The sequence below is a fragment of the Hetaerina americana genome, unplaced genomic scaffold (genome assembly GCF_022747635.1).
Source record: "Hetaerina americana unplaced genomic scaffold, ioHetAmer1.1.p SCAF_7, whole genome shotgun sequence".
Lineage (NCBI taxonomy): Eukaryota > Metazoa > Arthropoda > Insecta > Odonata > Calopterygidae > Hetaerina > Hetaerina americana.
Genome location: NW_027287316.1, coordinates 18820031 through 18837564, shown reverse-complemented (window position 1 = coordinate 18837564; position 17534 = coordinate 18820031). Strand labels below are relative to the sequence as shown.

General features: G+C 38.7%; 1 protein-coding gene across 1 annotated transcript in view; it reads right to left on the bottom strand.

Moving 5' to 3' along the window:
• olf186-M (Ki-ras-induced actin-interacting protein-IP3R-interacting domain olf186-M) overlaps positions 1–17534 on the bottom strand; it is a 146536-nt gene that overhangs the window by 29579 nt on the left and 99423 nt on the right. The window contains exons 2-5 of the mRNA XM_071595360.1: positions 5580–5683; positions 2931–3061; positions 2620–2889; positions 1362–1455 (exon numbers count right to left, since the gene is read on the bottom strand). Coding sequence (XP_071451461.1) covers positions 1362–1455; positions 2620–2889; positions 2931–3061; positions 5580–5683 — 599 coding nt within the window. The remainder of the gene's footprint in view (positions 1–1361; positions 1456–2619; positions 2890–2930; positions 3062–5579; positions 5684–17534) is intronic.

Genomic DNA, 17534 nt, shown 5'->3' with positions numbered 1-17534 from the left:
ACTAGGGAGGAAACGCAGGGGAATGCTGGGCCCACCACGGTTATTCATGAAGGACCACAGCATGCTCATCATGTGTATCCTGTTATCTCCACGTCGCTGTGCCCTTGCCAATGCTTGGGCCATCCCTGGAGTAATAAACGCCATGCAGGGAAAAGGTGGTAAGCCTGACACATCCAATGATTCAGCTCATCCATGTCGACCTCATTAACTACACTATTTATAAACCTCCTACTATTTATAAGGCAAAGAAGCAATGATATTAAAAACCCTTCCATGAGTAAAAAAGTTTTCAGAAAATTTCTTCAAGTTTGGAGCTAATTTGGGAAATGGCCTTTGTGATGTGAATGCACAATCACATGGCTCGCTTTCCAGGTTTCTGAACCACTTAACAGCACTGCCATACTACATAAGCTAGGAAAGGAATATTCAGCTCTAATTGTAAGACCACCACCAATTACTAAGATTATGTTAAGTCAGCATTAAAAAAGCTTCTCCCCATAACTATACGAGGTCTGTCCAACACTCTTCAGCCATGCAATATTTTGAGAAAAAAAAATACCTAGAACAATGATGCCTTAGTCCCTTTTGAAGCACTCCCCTTGGGACCTCACGCACTTATCCCAGCATCTTTTCTACTTTTCAAAACAATTGGAATTATCATCAGCTGCCTGATGTCCCAGCTATCAACCGACTGTTGAGATGACTGGGATTTTGTTTCAGGGTTATAGCCATAGAGCCATGACTCCAGTTATGACCATTTTTTTAGAAAGCCTGGGTTGTCTTTTGCCGCTTGCAGCAAGTCCCATGCAACTGCAGAAGGAAATTCTTGACTTTGACGAGATAAAAGAGATTGCCACTAAGCAGCTGATGACCATTCCAAAAAAGGACTTTTCTGATTGTTTGAAAAGTGGAAGAGATGGTGGGATAAGTGTGTGAGCTCCCAAGGGGAGTACTTCAAAGTGGACTAGGGTCTCATTGTTCTAGGTCAGCTATTTTTCTCAAAATATTGCATGGCTTGATCATTTCTGGACAGACATAGTACAGTAACTACGGTATCATGTTGATATTACATACACCAGCTAAAGACTTCAATGTAGTTACACATTAGATTAGCTCCAGAATGTGTTTTGAAAACTGGACATAAATTATAAAAATATGTCAACAAGGTACTAGGTACTTTGGTCAGTCTTACATGGCTGGAGATGATTGAAAATTTGCATTTGAAGAAAAATAATCTTTCTAAAGGTGATAAGTATGTAGCATTACTATAGTATTTTTTACATTAGAAATTCATAGCTTTTATTAATGAACAACTGTAAATAATAATAATGATCAAGATGAATTCACTAGCTTCTACTCACCAGTAAGTCCTCTATATCCACAAAATCCTGACTCAAAAGTTTCCATTAGATCCTGCTGGTACTTGAAAAAGTCATTAATTGCGACTCCTTTCACCTAAAAAAAAAGAAATATTCACATATTATCATACTCTGTTTACATCCAAATGCAATATGACAGATCTCAAGCAATAACTGGTAGAATAACTCATATTTGTAAGGATAGCTGATGTATCAAATTACAGAAGGGCTTAAGTAATAACTATTAAAACATACTCTTAAACTCTTTTTCCCAGATAAGTCCAGTGTTGTGTAATAGGTAATTAGACAATAGATTATGAATTTTTGAGCTACCTTCTTTTAATTACTCTTTCAACTGAGTACATGATGATGATGATATCATCATGCAGTGATTTTATACCCGTTATGGGATACATTTTTGATATCCATATATGTACATCTTTGACGTCAGTTCTGTCATTTGCTAATCATCACTAATTTTCTTTAACATATTTTTTACAACCTTAGACCACATATTTATTTAATACCACACTAATAGCACCACTATGCAATTTTTCTAGCGATGAATTTGTCCTACAATCAAGTTAGCAACTACCTCAAACCTTGTAACAAATATTTCAAAGCATAATTCAGTCCATTCAATATTATGACTTAGCCACTTATGAATCAATAATAAAAATAATGATGCTTATGCTATTTATAGTAAAAACTGCCCTTCATTTTAAGTTAGAAGTAAAATAATGAGCAGGGAGAGTGGGAATAACATTCTTGGGGCTATTTTTTCATCTCTGCAAATTTATAGAATGATTTTCCAAGGCATGCAAACTAATGAAATATGTTTACATTGTCTTGAATGAGGATTCAACATATATTTCTCTACCAGTACTCTCTCTACCAATATATGTCACCAGTTTTTCCAGCATATATATATATATATATATATATATATATATATATATATATATATATATATATATAGTATACACATATATACACACATATATATATATATATATATATATATATATATATATATATATAGTATACACATATATATATATATATATATATATATATACATATATATATATATATATATATATATATATATATATATATATATACACACACACATATATATAAGCTAATGAAATTCATTTACACAATTTAAAAAGAGAATCTAACTAAACTACATATTTTACAACATCTGGAAGCAACAATTCTTTCCCTTCCATGTCAGCAGAGAAGGAGTTTCACCAACCTTTGATGGCTGCAGGAACCTCCTCGGAATGCGTGACACCTCTTCATCACTCCCACCATCGTTTCCACAACTTCCAAATGGGAATGGACTTGGCGCACCACGCTGTGACCCTGCGACTGACCCAGGCCCACCGCCCCCTGACCCTTGACTTTGAGACCCACCAGGATGCCCCCCGAAGCCAAGACCAAACAGCATTTCCTCTGGGTCCGGCCTGCGGGACTCCAGAAGGGAATCAATACTTGAGTGAGATGCGGGCGAATGCGAGTCAGACTGAAATGAGCCCCCACCCCCTGCTTCTGTCACCCCCTCACCATCCCTCCGCCTGCCCGCAAACGCTTCCCTGCGCTTGGCGGTTGCTGAGGACCCACCCCCAGAGCGCTCACGCCGTGAAGTCTGTGAGGCCGAAGTGGGGGGGGATGGCTCTGAAGAAGGCTGACGGGGACTGCAACCCGAGAAAAAAGTAGAAATGGCATTCAGTTCCGGATAGCACGGTGAAGCTAAACATTTAAAGACCAAACCATTGAACAAAAAGTAATATGGCATAAAAGTTCATCTTTCCTACTTTCTGAGCTTCCAAAATATAACGTTGACTCAAATTTTTCCTTTTTTTAAGTCACTTCAGTTCCAGGGACATCTGAAGTTTTCAACTTCCCCAGCTTACCTTGCATTATGTAATTCTGGACAATATGCAATGCTAATTCAGTATAACAAACTCATGCATTGAAAAACAAAAAAAAAGCTTCACACAATAGTGCATCAATGAAAATTGTATTTTTCTAAACCACCACAGTCTTGGTGTAGAATTACATTAAAATGGGATTGCATTGAATATTTGGAAGCTCCATACTTGTATGCTAGAAAGTCAAATAGCATGAAAGGGTATATTATACCCACCATTGGCATCCATACCCAACTCATGTATTTCATTACACAGCTATAAACAAAGACAAATTGATTAACTTATGAGGTTTCACTAAGGATTTAATTGAAGTACTTACAGATGTTATACTGGCTAGACTTTTAAAATGGAATTTCTCTTACTTTGCTGCCAATTTCTACCCAACATTTAAAGATATTTGAAATACTTGAAACATACGACTAATTCATTTATAATTCAAACACAGAGAACAGGAAACAATCTCATAGGATATATAATTTCAACAATTTTCACTAGCAAATACTTTAACTTACCACATGACGTCGTCAGGCACACAACCAGTGTAGAGATGACCAGCTAAAATAAGAATAAGCAAAAAGCAATTTAATGTAGGAACATTTTTATTGGAGCTAGCAGCAATTAAAACTTGAACACAGCTAAGCTAATATGCAATATTTTCTCTAGCATGAAAAACAATAAATGACTAGGTCAACTCATTCATTGCATTGGCACACCTCTGAAATCACGCCAGGGTCCAATGATGTCCACCCCATCCAGGAATAATATTTTCATTAGGTAAAAAATTCCTTACATCGGATTTTCACAGTGGTACAGTTATTACTTATTGCCGCACTACTCAGAGTGATGCTGGCAAAATATAATCTCAATGAGATAGCTGATAACAACTACTAATAGATAACTAAATTGTATGTCGACTATAGCTAAAGACTAAGCCTGGGGGCTACAGGGTGAGTCACAAAGCATATAACATGTAAACTTTAAACTGATGCTCATCTTAGCTGGCTATCACAATAATTAATTAAGCAGCCATTATCGATGTAATGACTGTAATGGTCATACACTGCACATAAACAGGGACAAAATACATAAGCATAATTTATAGTCCACATTTATAAAACTAAAGGGTAGTAATATAATAAATACAGGTATTATTTTACTTGAGCCATTCCAAACCTTTATTTCCCACCAGTGACGGACTGTACATGACTCCACACCTCTCCCTTCCATATGGTACAAATACAAAGATTTAAATGCATTATGGAAAGCAAAGTTTCACTGGACAGGATACGTATTCCAGTCATTCCAGCCGAGGGACAAAGTGGAAAGAAATTAATGTGTATTCCCTAAAAATAAACCTTTAAATGGAATGGAAAAAATTAAAATGGATAGGACGGAAATAAGAAGTTCTAGGCATAGCAGAGAGACAGAGAAGGCTGCTGTCAGAAATTTGAAGGAGGCAGGACAATTGGACGCATGAGATACTGAGGGGCGATTGGATGTTGAAGATGGTAATATATGATTGGAGAATGTTCGGAAAGCAAGGCAGGGGGAGGAAGAGAATAAGCATTTTGGACAGAAATAAGGGATGTGTGAGAGTTGAAGACATTAATTATTCTAATTTTGTATATTAATCTGTGATTTGATCAGTACAATCCTTCACTTGCAATTGTTAGGAATATCCAAACATCTGAAATCTGTCGCAACTGGTAGTCCCAAAATAAATATTTTTCCCTTTTTAAATATTCTATTTATTCTTCAAAGATTATTTTTAAGATCAATCCCACTTGTTCAACCATCCATCAGCTCATATGAGCCACTTAATTGAAACATTACTGAACTTACAGGGTTTGATAACAACAAATATTCATAGGAGGAGAGAGATCCTTAAGTCAAACCCTGGCAAGGTCCAACATACTACAGGATTCGGCAACATGACTTCCTTTTTTGAAAGCATTTTGCATTGAAAAAAAGGAAGTTATGTTGTTGCACCCTGTATATGAACTTTTACTCCTCAACAACATTTGAGCATATAATAAACAAGGCAGAATCAAATTTTTAGTGTCTAAACAGAATATACTCCGTTGAATATTAAAACATATTCTGTGGAAACGCATAGTTATTTGATTCTTCCATGTTCATTATAATAAAATTACACAAATTCTTCTCAAATCTGAAGGAAAAGATATCTACTGGATAGAAAAAAACGGAGAGGAGATAAGGGATACTTTTTGTGCATTCACAGAGTGCCATCATGGTGGCAGTACTCGCTGTTTCACTGTACCTTCTGCTCCAAGGCTGAGGCCGTCTTCCACCATATCACTGTGCACTGCAGAAGCCCCCTCCCCTGTCAACTCTGTTCTTTCCTCTCCCTCCTCGTCTTCACTCCTGAAATTAGATTTTAAAAATGCATTATAGCAGAGGTCAAAGACAACCCACGGAAGCCTCATTGCTACCAATAATGCACAAGTTAATTCTGTACTTTAAGGAATTCTGATAGGCTGGAAACCCAAAAACAGAATACTGCAAACAAACGATTCAATCTAAAAGCAAGCCAACCAGTCAAGTTAGCCAGTAGTAGGAATCTGCAGCCAAAAATGGAAAAGAATTAACCGAAAATTTTATGAAGCAATATTTCAGAATTAGGTAAACATGAATATTTTAGGTTCAAATTCCAACATTGAAATAGGATGTAAACATGGATATAACTTTCATTTCATTCTGTTTACTACAAAAACTGATGGGTCAGCATCCATTTCGGCAATATCAATAGGAGACAATGATGATACACAATCTCAAATCCCCATAAATATTTTCGTATTAATATGAGTGACATTCAAAATAGAATTCCTTAGACATCTAACTTGCATGGCATAATCACATTTACACTTCAATGGAAAATAAAATCACTGAATGGCAAATCAACACATAAATATAGAACTGCAATGATAACAATTCATTGACATATTGCAATGCCAATATTTGCCAAGTGTTTTAATGATACTGTGTACTTGATTAAAACTCCAATATCGCATCAAAGGGCCAGCATGAATTAGTCCTCAAACATTGATATTGTCTTCTTTTTAAATAAAATAACATTGTGTTCACTTTTTCAAAATCAAATAATTTACAAATCAGCCATGCAAAACAGCCAAATGAAGAGAACTTCTCTAGCAGGCAATCCAGAAAATAATTACTGACAAAATTCAATTCATGGTTTATTAATGGAAGCCAAGAACAGCACACTTAGGACAGATATATGTCAATAAAATCTCTCAATTTTGAAGGAGATAGATTGGCTTCATATGTTGCCAAAAAATTTATTGAAGCATATTTCTAAGCTTTGATATGCTAATATCACAAATTTATATTTTTTCTATTAACTAATGACTGCACAAGCATATTGTTTTAAAGCTAATGAGAAAATAATTGAATATTATTCATTACATTATTCGCTAATACTACTATTTTTAGGGTTACTCTTCAAAAACTAGACAACGAAGAAGGAAGTAATTATTTATGAGAAACAAATTTACAGCTTAAAATGTGGCATGTTTATTTTTCATTATAATAGTAATATAGTATAATATAGAGGTAGGGGAGAGGAGAACGCAGGTGCGGATTTTCTCCCCGCTTGAAGGCGATTCCTGACAACCTAATGAAATGAATCGATGGCCCGGTGACGTTTTCCGAGCCCCAGGAGAAGAAGAAGCAGCGAGAAACACTCGTCGCATTGGCAGGGCGCTTGAGGGCGAGAGAAAGTAACGAGGGGAGGGTCGGGAGGATATGGGGGAGGGGGGGGGGAGCGAGAAGAGGCCCGCTCGCTTGCTCTTCGCCCAATTAAAAAAAGGAACTCATCCCACACCGAAGGAGAGGGGAAGGGGGCACGCGAAGCTTGCGATAGTCAGCGGGCGGCCACAAGCCTTCACCCTTCTACCTTGCTGGGAAACGGCCATGAAGCGACGATACTCTCTTTCCGAGCAGGAAGCAAGGAAACCTTTTATCAATTTTCCCAGTTGTCAAAAGGAAAGTTCAACAACACGAAAAGGTTGTGAGCGGCGTGCGCTCTTCCCTTGACGCGAACTTAGGCTGGCTACGCTAGCAAGACACACATCCCTTAAACCGTTTTGGAACCACGAGCCACACGGTCTCATCCTTAAATCGACAGGCGGCAGGACGGGGTGCACAAGGGAGGCATCCCTAGGGGTTCGCACCCTCCGGGGGAAGGTGGGGGGAGGTAGAGGGGGGAATTAATGGGGAGACAACATCAGGAAGCGCTAAGCTTGGGGAGGAGACACGAATACTAAGTTAAGCCCACCCGGAATATACACACAAGGTGTCTGTCCCAAAACTAACCATCAAGAAATTCCCTGAGTTTGCTGGGAAATATTTTACGTTCCACATCCCCAAGCAAGAGTATTTCTGGGAAAATATTGGTCAGTCATGTGGCAATATATATTGTCTGGAAGAGTCGGAAATCACAAGAACAGTTTGGTAGTTTGATTGTGACATTGAGCGAGTAACGTAATATCCTTCAAGTATTTAGTTGATGTTTGAGTTAAAGTACAACTTCCCGATTAGAAATTCTGTGACCAGTAACAATGAACTCTTCCTGAGAGGAACATTGATTTCTTGGTGAACTAAACCAAAATTCTGAGAGAAATGGTAATGAACTGTTCTAAAGTGATACACATGACAAGAATGCCAAAAGTTGCGTGGTCAGTGTCATTTCATTTGCATTACGTCATTACCTTCGATCAACAGGAAGTCTGACAACCAGTCAGAAGCCCACGAAAACCAATTAAAGACAGCTACGCGGCCCGCGGACAAAATGAAACATTTCCTAATGTCTACAAAAATCACAAATATTCTGAGAGTGAAATATTTAGGTTCTTATTTTCACGTAAAGCAATAGCCATTGCTTCCACCCGTGTAATATCAACGCGAAGTTACTCATCGGAAATCAAGCGGGGCAAATGCTGCCAAAAAAGAACAACATGCTAAACAGGGCAAATTAGAGACGTTTCTCGAACGTAACTGAAAATGACAGGAGTACGTAGAATGAGTCAAATGCCCATTTATTTTCCAGAACATCCCCTAAATTCCCTGGGTTTAGTATGGCGAATGACGCGTTCACCGGCTAACCCTTAGCGGCGCCTGTACGAATTCCTGTTCAAGCACGAGTGTGGATTTATTATGGATTTTATTGACTGCTTTAAAAAAGCAACTAGAGGTGTGACTCCTGGAATCAATCGCACTTTTGTGCTATTACTATTAACCTAACGGGAAAGTGTTTTTCTTGCCCATTCAGAAAAAAATTTTCAATCACTTTACGCAGAAATATTTTTGAATCGATGTATTCAATTCTAACTTTAAATCATGACGGCGACTCTTAAGCTATTAAGTCACGGATTACCCATCAGTGTCGTGGGCGGCGACTGAAGTTATGGGGAGGTACGTGTAAAATCGTCCAACCTCACGCTAGAACCTACCCGTCTCATGAAAACAGGTTTTTTTACAATTAAAAATTACACCCGCGGGAAACAGGGTAGGATAAGACTCGAGTAGAGGCAGGGAGGGTGGAGGAAAGTCCGGAGTGTGGTGCTGTAAAAAGGGAAATTTATTTTCATAGCATTTCAAAAAATACAGGAACAAATCTGGAAACTGAGTCAGCGCCTTGTGCACCTCACAAATACCATCCCGCACTTTTTTGACTTCCAAGTGATAAAGGAGAGAAATATAAACTTTTTATCATTATCATCAAGCCAATCGCACGCAATTCAGTTGTAGTTACAACAACGACACAGAATGGGCAGCGTTTAAATATACATATATTTAATAACCAGCTAGCCGCCGCAAGAGCGTGTGGCGGGGGGTGTTAGGGCACCACCCGTAATTAAAAAAAAAATTTCACGTAAAAAGCCACAAATTTATACAATTCACAAAAAAAACATGGTATGCATTCATGCAAAAAACCCTTTCAGCCCACAAACATGCAAACACTCAAACTACCAACTAACATTCACATGCACCTACAAATATACCCGATGTATTTGCGATGTTTAATTTTGTTCCGACTTGTAAATTCAATGTTTTTAATATTTCTAAAACGACTTCGGTTTCTTACAATTATGATTCCTGAATGTTCGAAGCAAGAATGAGTATTTGTTACGACATATATCTGTACTGGAATCTATGTCCCTTATTTTATCTTTGTGGTCTGATCTACCGAGGTAAAGTGGGTACATTGCAATTCCTTAAGTATCACCGTTAAACTTCTGAACATTTCTAAAAGTCTAAGTCTCGCTTCTTCTTTTCGTATCTCAAGTGGCTCCCAGAGAATAAACTGTAACATGGTAAACACAAATGGATAATTGGTAATGTCGAAGAAACATATTTTGTGCAAAAAGCATTTAGATTTTTCCCGGCGGTTAACTGGGTTGATAATGTCAAGGATTTAAAAGAAAAATATGGATGAAAAAAATAAAGCTAGCTATTGGAAGTAAAACCCATGATTCATAAAAAAAACACAGTAATCAACCTGAAGGTTTTGTTTGACAGGCGAGGATAGAGCTCAACTAACTGTGGTCTTCCAAGAAGACCAGGCATCCGAAAATTCACACAACTCGGAAGAAACAAGAGGGTGCCCAGAGGCGTCGCCCGGAAACAAAATTGGACACTCCGGTCATTAGCCCAGCGAAATACCCACTGGATTACTAAGCCCCTCTATAATTATTATGAAATAAAAATACTAGCTCATAAAGGAAACGATAAATCATTAGTTAATTAATTAATATCATTAATTACGGTACTATTACCCACAAACCTCCATTGGATGACACACATTTGAAGTGATAATCAGAGGCACTTATTCTCAGCCGAAAGTTAAATCTTAAATTATAAGTAGAAATTCTTCCCACTTCCAATTATATAAAGAATGCCACACGACTATAATAAAGCTAACTGAACAGTCCAAATAAATGGTGGGATAATAACGTGTTTGCCCAATATTTCGTTCCGATGGTTATCACCATTTATACATGAAATTTATTTTGGAATCCAAAATGAATTTCCTCATTGGTACTATGGCTGGCTAGCATCATTGAATTCAGCAAATGGATAAAAATCTTTCCTTTGACAGCATATCTTACGATGACCTACGACCAATGTGTTTTGTCTTCACTCTTTCTTGGAACGGTTCGACTTTATTTTTTTTATGCATTACAAAATAATTTTATTTATATGGCTCAATTATTGGTTCTCATGTCACAACATTTAAATTTAAATCAGGATTTATTTTAACAAGATGTTAAATATGCAATAATACCTTTGTCGGGATCATGGCTCTGTCGGTTAGTTTCCAAAATTACATTAATGTATTTCATTTTACTCATACCTTACTATTTCAAATTTGCAATAAATACTGCCGATGCGTAGCTTTTCATACATACAAGCTATTTTCATTGTTTCGCCGTCAATTAAATCCTTTGTTTCGTTATATTTATTTTAATTAAATTTCGTGGATAAATATAAAATTTGGTTCCCTTCAACGCAGAATATGCAATGAATATTAACTTCTATATTATCGATAATTCAATATCCACTATGAGACCGATTTTTCAAATTTGTGACAATCTGTAACATGAGTGTATGCAACGCATCCGTTCATAAAAATTAAAATTAAAGTTTTATGTCGATAACCGTATTAATGTCATAGATGAATGAAGCAATGAATTCAGCAGATTTATGGAAATAGCAGTTCTTTTCACGTTGAATAGAGTAGAGGCGGTAGGATATCAATTTTTGACCAAAATATCTGATTATACCTAACTTGAAAGGCCAAGCAGAAATCAATGACAAAACTTAAGTATTATTCATAGATTTTAATTCCATGGATCTTTATGTTTTCATTTATTCTGGATTTCAGACGTAAGTTGATTGCGAATAGAACAATAAATTTCAAATTTCAAAAGGGGATTCATAGCTTTCTTCAAGGACTTCGTTAAGTGCGTATTAAGTTGAGGCCTACTAATCTATGCTCGCACCACCCATTTCCTAATTCAATTTCTTTTGCGTCACACACTTCGGCTAGAGATTCAGGCAACCGATTGCTAATCATGAGCAATTTTTCAGTGCCCACGTTTCCTTAAATGAGACGGCTGCTTTCAAAGAATGATCGTGCTGCGACCAAATAAGAACAAATAAATTCTTCAAAAGGGTACATTGGTTCATTGCAGGAAAAATAACGCTTCATGATTGCAATACACGTTAATGCAACCATTAAAAAAAAAGATGTTTTGTTCGAGAGAAAAAATATCAAAAATAATTACAAGCAACTGAAAATCAACCTCTCTACAAAACTGGCTGCTTAGGGAATAGAAATTCAACTCGTTCAGAACTACCACTGACAAAACGTAAAAAAAAGATGCAGAAGGTTGAACAAAGAGCTATTTCTTATACGAAGTCCTTCCAGTAGGAGGGCAACAGCAGTGCCATCTTTTCGTCGCCCCCTTCATTTAGACTCAAACAAATATATACAAACATTAAATGGCCTAAAAATTACGTCGCGAACTGGTAACGATTAATGTTTGTTCAACAAACAATTTTATTTAATGATAAGCATGGTTAGATAATATTTTACTATCGCATGCAAAATTCGTTCTCGCGAAATGTGACCCGAAAGAATAAAATGTAGTCTTATACGCTGGGTTTTCGAAACTCACGAATTATTCCGACAAACGAAATTTGCACTTTCCGAATATTAGTTTTCGGTTCTAATTAACGAATTATCAAATCCCTCCTCTAAACATCTTATTCGGTGCCCAAAATAAGGAAAATAAAAAAGTAGAACAAAATCCCACGACTCTCGCAGGCATTTCAAAATCCGCACAGGAATATATTAGCGCTTGTAACGGTTCAGTAGCATCAGAGAAGATTGTCCCCCGATTTTATTAATCCCAGGGACACACCCCTGAGCGCTAGAGAAACAGTTTCAACTATTCCCTTTCTATTATAATCCCCTTGATATATCCGCTTCCAACTCCTGAGGCTATTGCGCACTTTCCCTAGCGACGACCAATTACGATAGTTTCTCTGCCACATTTTCTCGAAGACGGAAGCTAAACATTCAAATTCATGTCTTCCCTGCAGCAATTTTCATTAGATATGGAAAATGTTTTTATTTCACAGCAATCACAGTCACAGAGGATTGCAAATATGGTATAATTATGATCCGCAACGCTCCGTCCCAATTGTGTATGTAATTACGCCCTAACGAGAAAGAAAAATCAGGATTTTCGAACCGCAGGCAATAAAGGGAGCAGGATTAATTAATTAAAAGTTTTAACTGCGTAGTACCTACTTACGGCCCACATCACACCTTCCAATAAAATTGAAACATTTCAGATTGCAACGCGAAATAAACCATAAAACTGAAATATAGGAAAACTCTCGAAGGAAAAATCTCAAAAGTAACAGCCACAACATACCATCCGTCAAATTAATAGAAATTGGATCTCGGCATACCTCGCTAAATGGATTACGCTGTCGGAATTTCCAGGGGAAGGGAATTAAGGCGGGAGGAGGAATCCGTTGTTTCTGGGATTCTCCGGGGTTCGAGAGGAGAATAGGAATAGGAGGGACATGCGTTATACATTCCATTACGGTGGCATCGCTAAAACATTACACCTCGGAGATTCGATGGCGGAGGGAACGAAGGCGGGAGGGGAGACATCGCGCGTCTGCATGAAATTTCACGCACTTAAAGCACGAATTTTACGAGACCTAAATGCCTTGGGAAATCGACCTCGGAATGTTTGAGTAAGCCTGATTCCCGGAATGCCCAACTCCGCACCCCGCCGTTGAAATGTCTCGCGAACGATGCGGTTAAAGCGGACGTTCTCGGGCGACAGTCGAAAAGGGGACGGGGGTAAGAGGAGGAGGAGGAGAGATCAGCAAATGAGAATACCGTTACGCACAGTCTTATTTACACAACGGTCGCCTTTTAAACGGCATGCGCACCGACCCCAACCAAGGGGGAGGAGGAGGAGTAGGATGGGAAACAGGTTTGCAATGGATATCGAGGGGAAAAAAAAATTCGATCGCCGATATTCCGAAAACGGGCGGGGTCCCACGGGGCAGTGGCGAGTCATCATTCCCACATGCCGCAAAGAATTCAATTTGAGATACAGGAGGTGCACGCGGTATTCTCTCATCTGTCAACATTTCCCAAGTAGTTCCTAACGGTTATCGAAACGTGAAACAGTTTTACACTCGTAAAAATATGACCGAAACATATTTTAAAAAAAAAAAGTTGCCTTCGGCGATGAAACATGGCGTTCGATAATTTCGCACAAGTTTTGCCGCATTGAGGCCAATTGGCGTAAGTTCCAAAGTTCGAATTCAGCTACCTTTTTGTAATGTCTAAAACAACCCCGCCATGAAGTACTCGCATCCTCTTAGAGTCGATCCAAGACGATGTACGTTTTCCCAGCATTTATTTTGATTCCATTACGACCAACCACTGATTACCGTAAAATGAACCATAAAATGAATGTTCCAGGTTTCGACCCTGGTTGGTGCCAAATACACACGAACCATGCGTACGTACTAAGAGAGCCATATCCAAACATACCCCAGGATAATAATAATTAAATTAAATTACCACAAATCAACGGAATTTACACCTAACACCTAACAAATTTCATAATGAAATATCCCAGCGTAGTAACATGAAGTCACTTGTATTTTACTTCAAAAGATTAAATTACTTTTATTTAACTCATAGTATCAATAAACATAAAGACTATAATACTGTATGCACTACGCCAATTCAGTAAATATGCACGGCCGGAAATGTACTTGTAAACATTTACTCATAAGTAGGGGTCAGAGCTTATTTGTACGTGTGTGGTAGAATGTCATGCATGTACATAAACACGAACTGAATAACAACATTTTGCCCAGACGGGGATTACATATTCACCATTCATCTTATAAAGGACGGAACTAGTTTTTAGTGTGTCACTTAAGGCGAGGCAGCCTAGTGGGTAGACCATATCGAATGGTCCCGGGTTCAAATTTTGTTGGATCTTCCGGAAATGTCCAGCTGAACTTAAGTTTTGTGATGTCCAATGAATCAGAATTTTCACGAAAACTGTACGCAGCACCGAGAATAAATTGCATCTCCCTTCCCTGCTCGGTTTTCAATATTGAGGGGGGAAAAATCTTTCGAGTCATCTCCCCAACTCTTACTCATCAGACAAGGCGTCAACTGGTGCGATTTTTTTGGTGATGAACACGACCACTCCTTCCCCTTTTAAATTTCATTTTTAAGACGGATTTAAATCATTTCCTCAGTACTGATATAATCTATAAATGGTAAATGTAACCATGCGGTCTACGTTTCGCCCTAATTGAAATTTTAACTATATTCAGCGAACATGGGAGGTGGAAAACGGAGACTTTTTTAAGATCCAATCGCTCTTGGCGGAAAGGAATTCAACGTCAATAACTCAGTAAGGTCAAGTTAATTGACGCCCCACAAGCATTCCCGCTGGCATCCATTGTCCACCTTGCACCCGTATTGCGCAATTTGTTTATTCGCAACTTTGCAAAAAATCGCCACCGCGATAACACCGCATACACAATATGCTGTCACTGGAGTGATTAAGGTTGCAATTGATAACCAAGCAAAACATTTCGTTTTGGATTAAGACTTTCAAATCGGTCGGCCATTTCTCAGGCCGGAAATGTATTCCTTTACCAAACGCGCAAACCAGTGTGCAACCGGAAACATGGAAGGGCACAGGTGATACGGAAGGCACGTGTAATGGAAAAGGCAATACCAGCGGAGGACGGGACACAATGAGGCGAAGCTATCGTCGACTCGCTCCAAATGGGTGGGAGAAGTAAACTGGTCCTCGGTAACAACCTCCTTTTCCACGGGCTTCGGAACGCGTCCGAACCAATCGGAATACCGAGGCGGGGAGGTGGGGGGAGGGGAGGGGAGGAAAAAGTGACGGGAGGGAGATAACAGGGGAGAAGAAAGGAGATTCTTTGTTCGGGGACGAATGGGAGTACCCAAGAACGAATGAATACATCAATCATATCAAACCTATAGATATCCACTCAGTATCAGTACGAAAATCACTGCGATCCAACAAAATATATATAGCTACCCAACAGGTGCAGTACAATAACCAAATGCAAGAATGAGGTAGAATCGAAGGAGTCGGTAAAAATGAGTAAACTTCCTGTTATAACCGAAATGTTATAATTCCTGTAATGTTCCCATTAAAACTGTCAACGCGATACCACTGCAGATACAATATTATGAGGTCATTGGAGAGATAAAAAGTTGCAATTATCAACTAAGCACAACATTTCTTTTTGGATTAAGAATATGGAATCAGTAAACTAGAGATATTTCCTGCTATTACCGTAAATCTGGCTCCTTTATATTATGGCTGCATAGACAGTGATTACCGCAATGGATGTGCAAACAACTAACATAACTAAAATGCCTGAAGAGAAATATTGTTTCATTATATTAAGGTTGATTTTAAACTAATAATTAGCCACTCGGCGAGTATGTTGTTGAAGGTGGGGTTCAAAATGCAATGTTCGAGTTAAATTGAAATACAATTCCTAAGATACCGTCCTAGAATTAGTATTTAAATGATCATTTTGATTGACATGTGGCCTTTGAAGGTTGTATTTAGAAACCAGAGGAATCAGGTTTTCAAAGAGTACCTATGACCAAGCTTACACCTCGCAGACTCAGGGAATAACTTTGAAATTGTAGAATGCTTCCAGATTAACTAAGGGATTATAGCGCACGTGTTTAAATAAATAATTATGCGTTTTTGCAGGTATAAATAGGAATACAAACACCTAATATTGATTGGTATTGGATTGTCACGCTGACATGGCAGGATAATGGAATACTCGGGAGGGAATTTTGAAATTCGCAAACGCGACCGCATCAACGAAATGAAATTGATTGATGCAAATATGAGGAAATGTAAAGAGAATTAGATGCTCACGCGTAAGGAACATGCAAATCAGAAAAGAGCTGTTTAAGAAGATGTAAAAGAAGCAAGAGCGAATTCAATGCGGGATCCGATCGCCCAATCGACCATGCTTTTTAACCAATGAGCTTAACCTGAATCGCTAATATCTAGTGGATGCACGAGGAATGTTAAATAAGTTCCAAGAGGACAGAATGAGATTTTTTTACTCCAATGCAGCTCTAAAACGGCAGCGAACCAAAGTTAATTCAATTAAAATTTCGTCTTCAAAGTCGTCTCGCCGTCAAAGTTTTATATTTTGAAGCCCCCGTCGTTTTGCATAATAGTTATTTTTTGCAGCGACTCTTTACGAAGATAGAGAGCATCATCAAATTCCGGTTCATCCATTTTTGCACGCTCCGTTGGAACCTCTTTGATTACGTGTCCAGATTCGACAACTTTCGGGAGTTCATTCTGAAGATGTCATAGCAATCCGCATATAGAGAGAAAAATATTTACTAGGGTGATTGGGTGGGGGGGGTACAGGAAGAGGGCTGGAAGTGAGGGAAGGATGTGAGGATATAGGAAGCGGAGGGCGGGGGAAGGGGGGAGGGCAGGATGCGAGAACGGATTCCCCCGGGGGAAGGACGCTCCGCCAGCGAGAGTCCCGCGTGGCAACACGATCGATGGGACACTTCAAAACGCCCTTCCGCCCCCCATCTCCCCCTCCCGTCCCCCCACCCCAGCATCAAAGGAGGAGGGCTGCGACAACCCTTTATGGACACGCAATTACACGGTTAATTTGCAGCGAAATCTTCCCAAAGGCCCCGAACCCATTTATGAACCCTTCCGAGAGCTCTTTGAAGAGAAAAGTTCACGAGCACCTCGAAATTACACAGAAGGTACTTTGCGAGTGATTGCGAAGGGCGAACGTAGTCAAATTTTCGACCGGAGAAAACCGGGATGCAGCGGACTCCTAACATTTCAGAAAGGCCCTCAGGTGTGCACGCGGAATACTTGAAGAGGAGTCCTGAATTTTAATACCTCTCGCATAAAGACACGAATAATTTACCTATTTCCATCTAATATTTTATTACTTAGAGATCATGCTCGAATTCTTTTGTGACACGTCCTTCCACTTTTTGAAGGCACTATAAAAAAAACTTCGCACTGATGAATGGACAACAATTACTCAATTATGGACCGTCTAGTCTAAAAAATAGAACCGT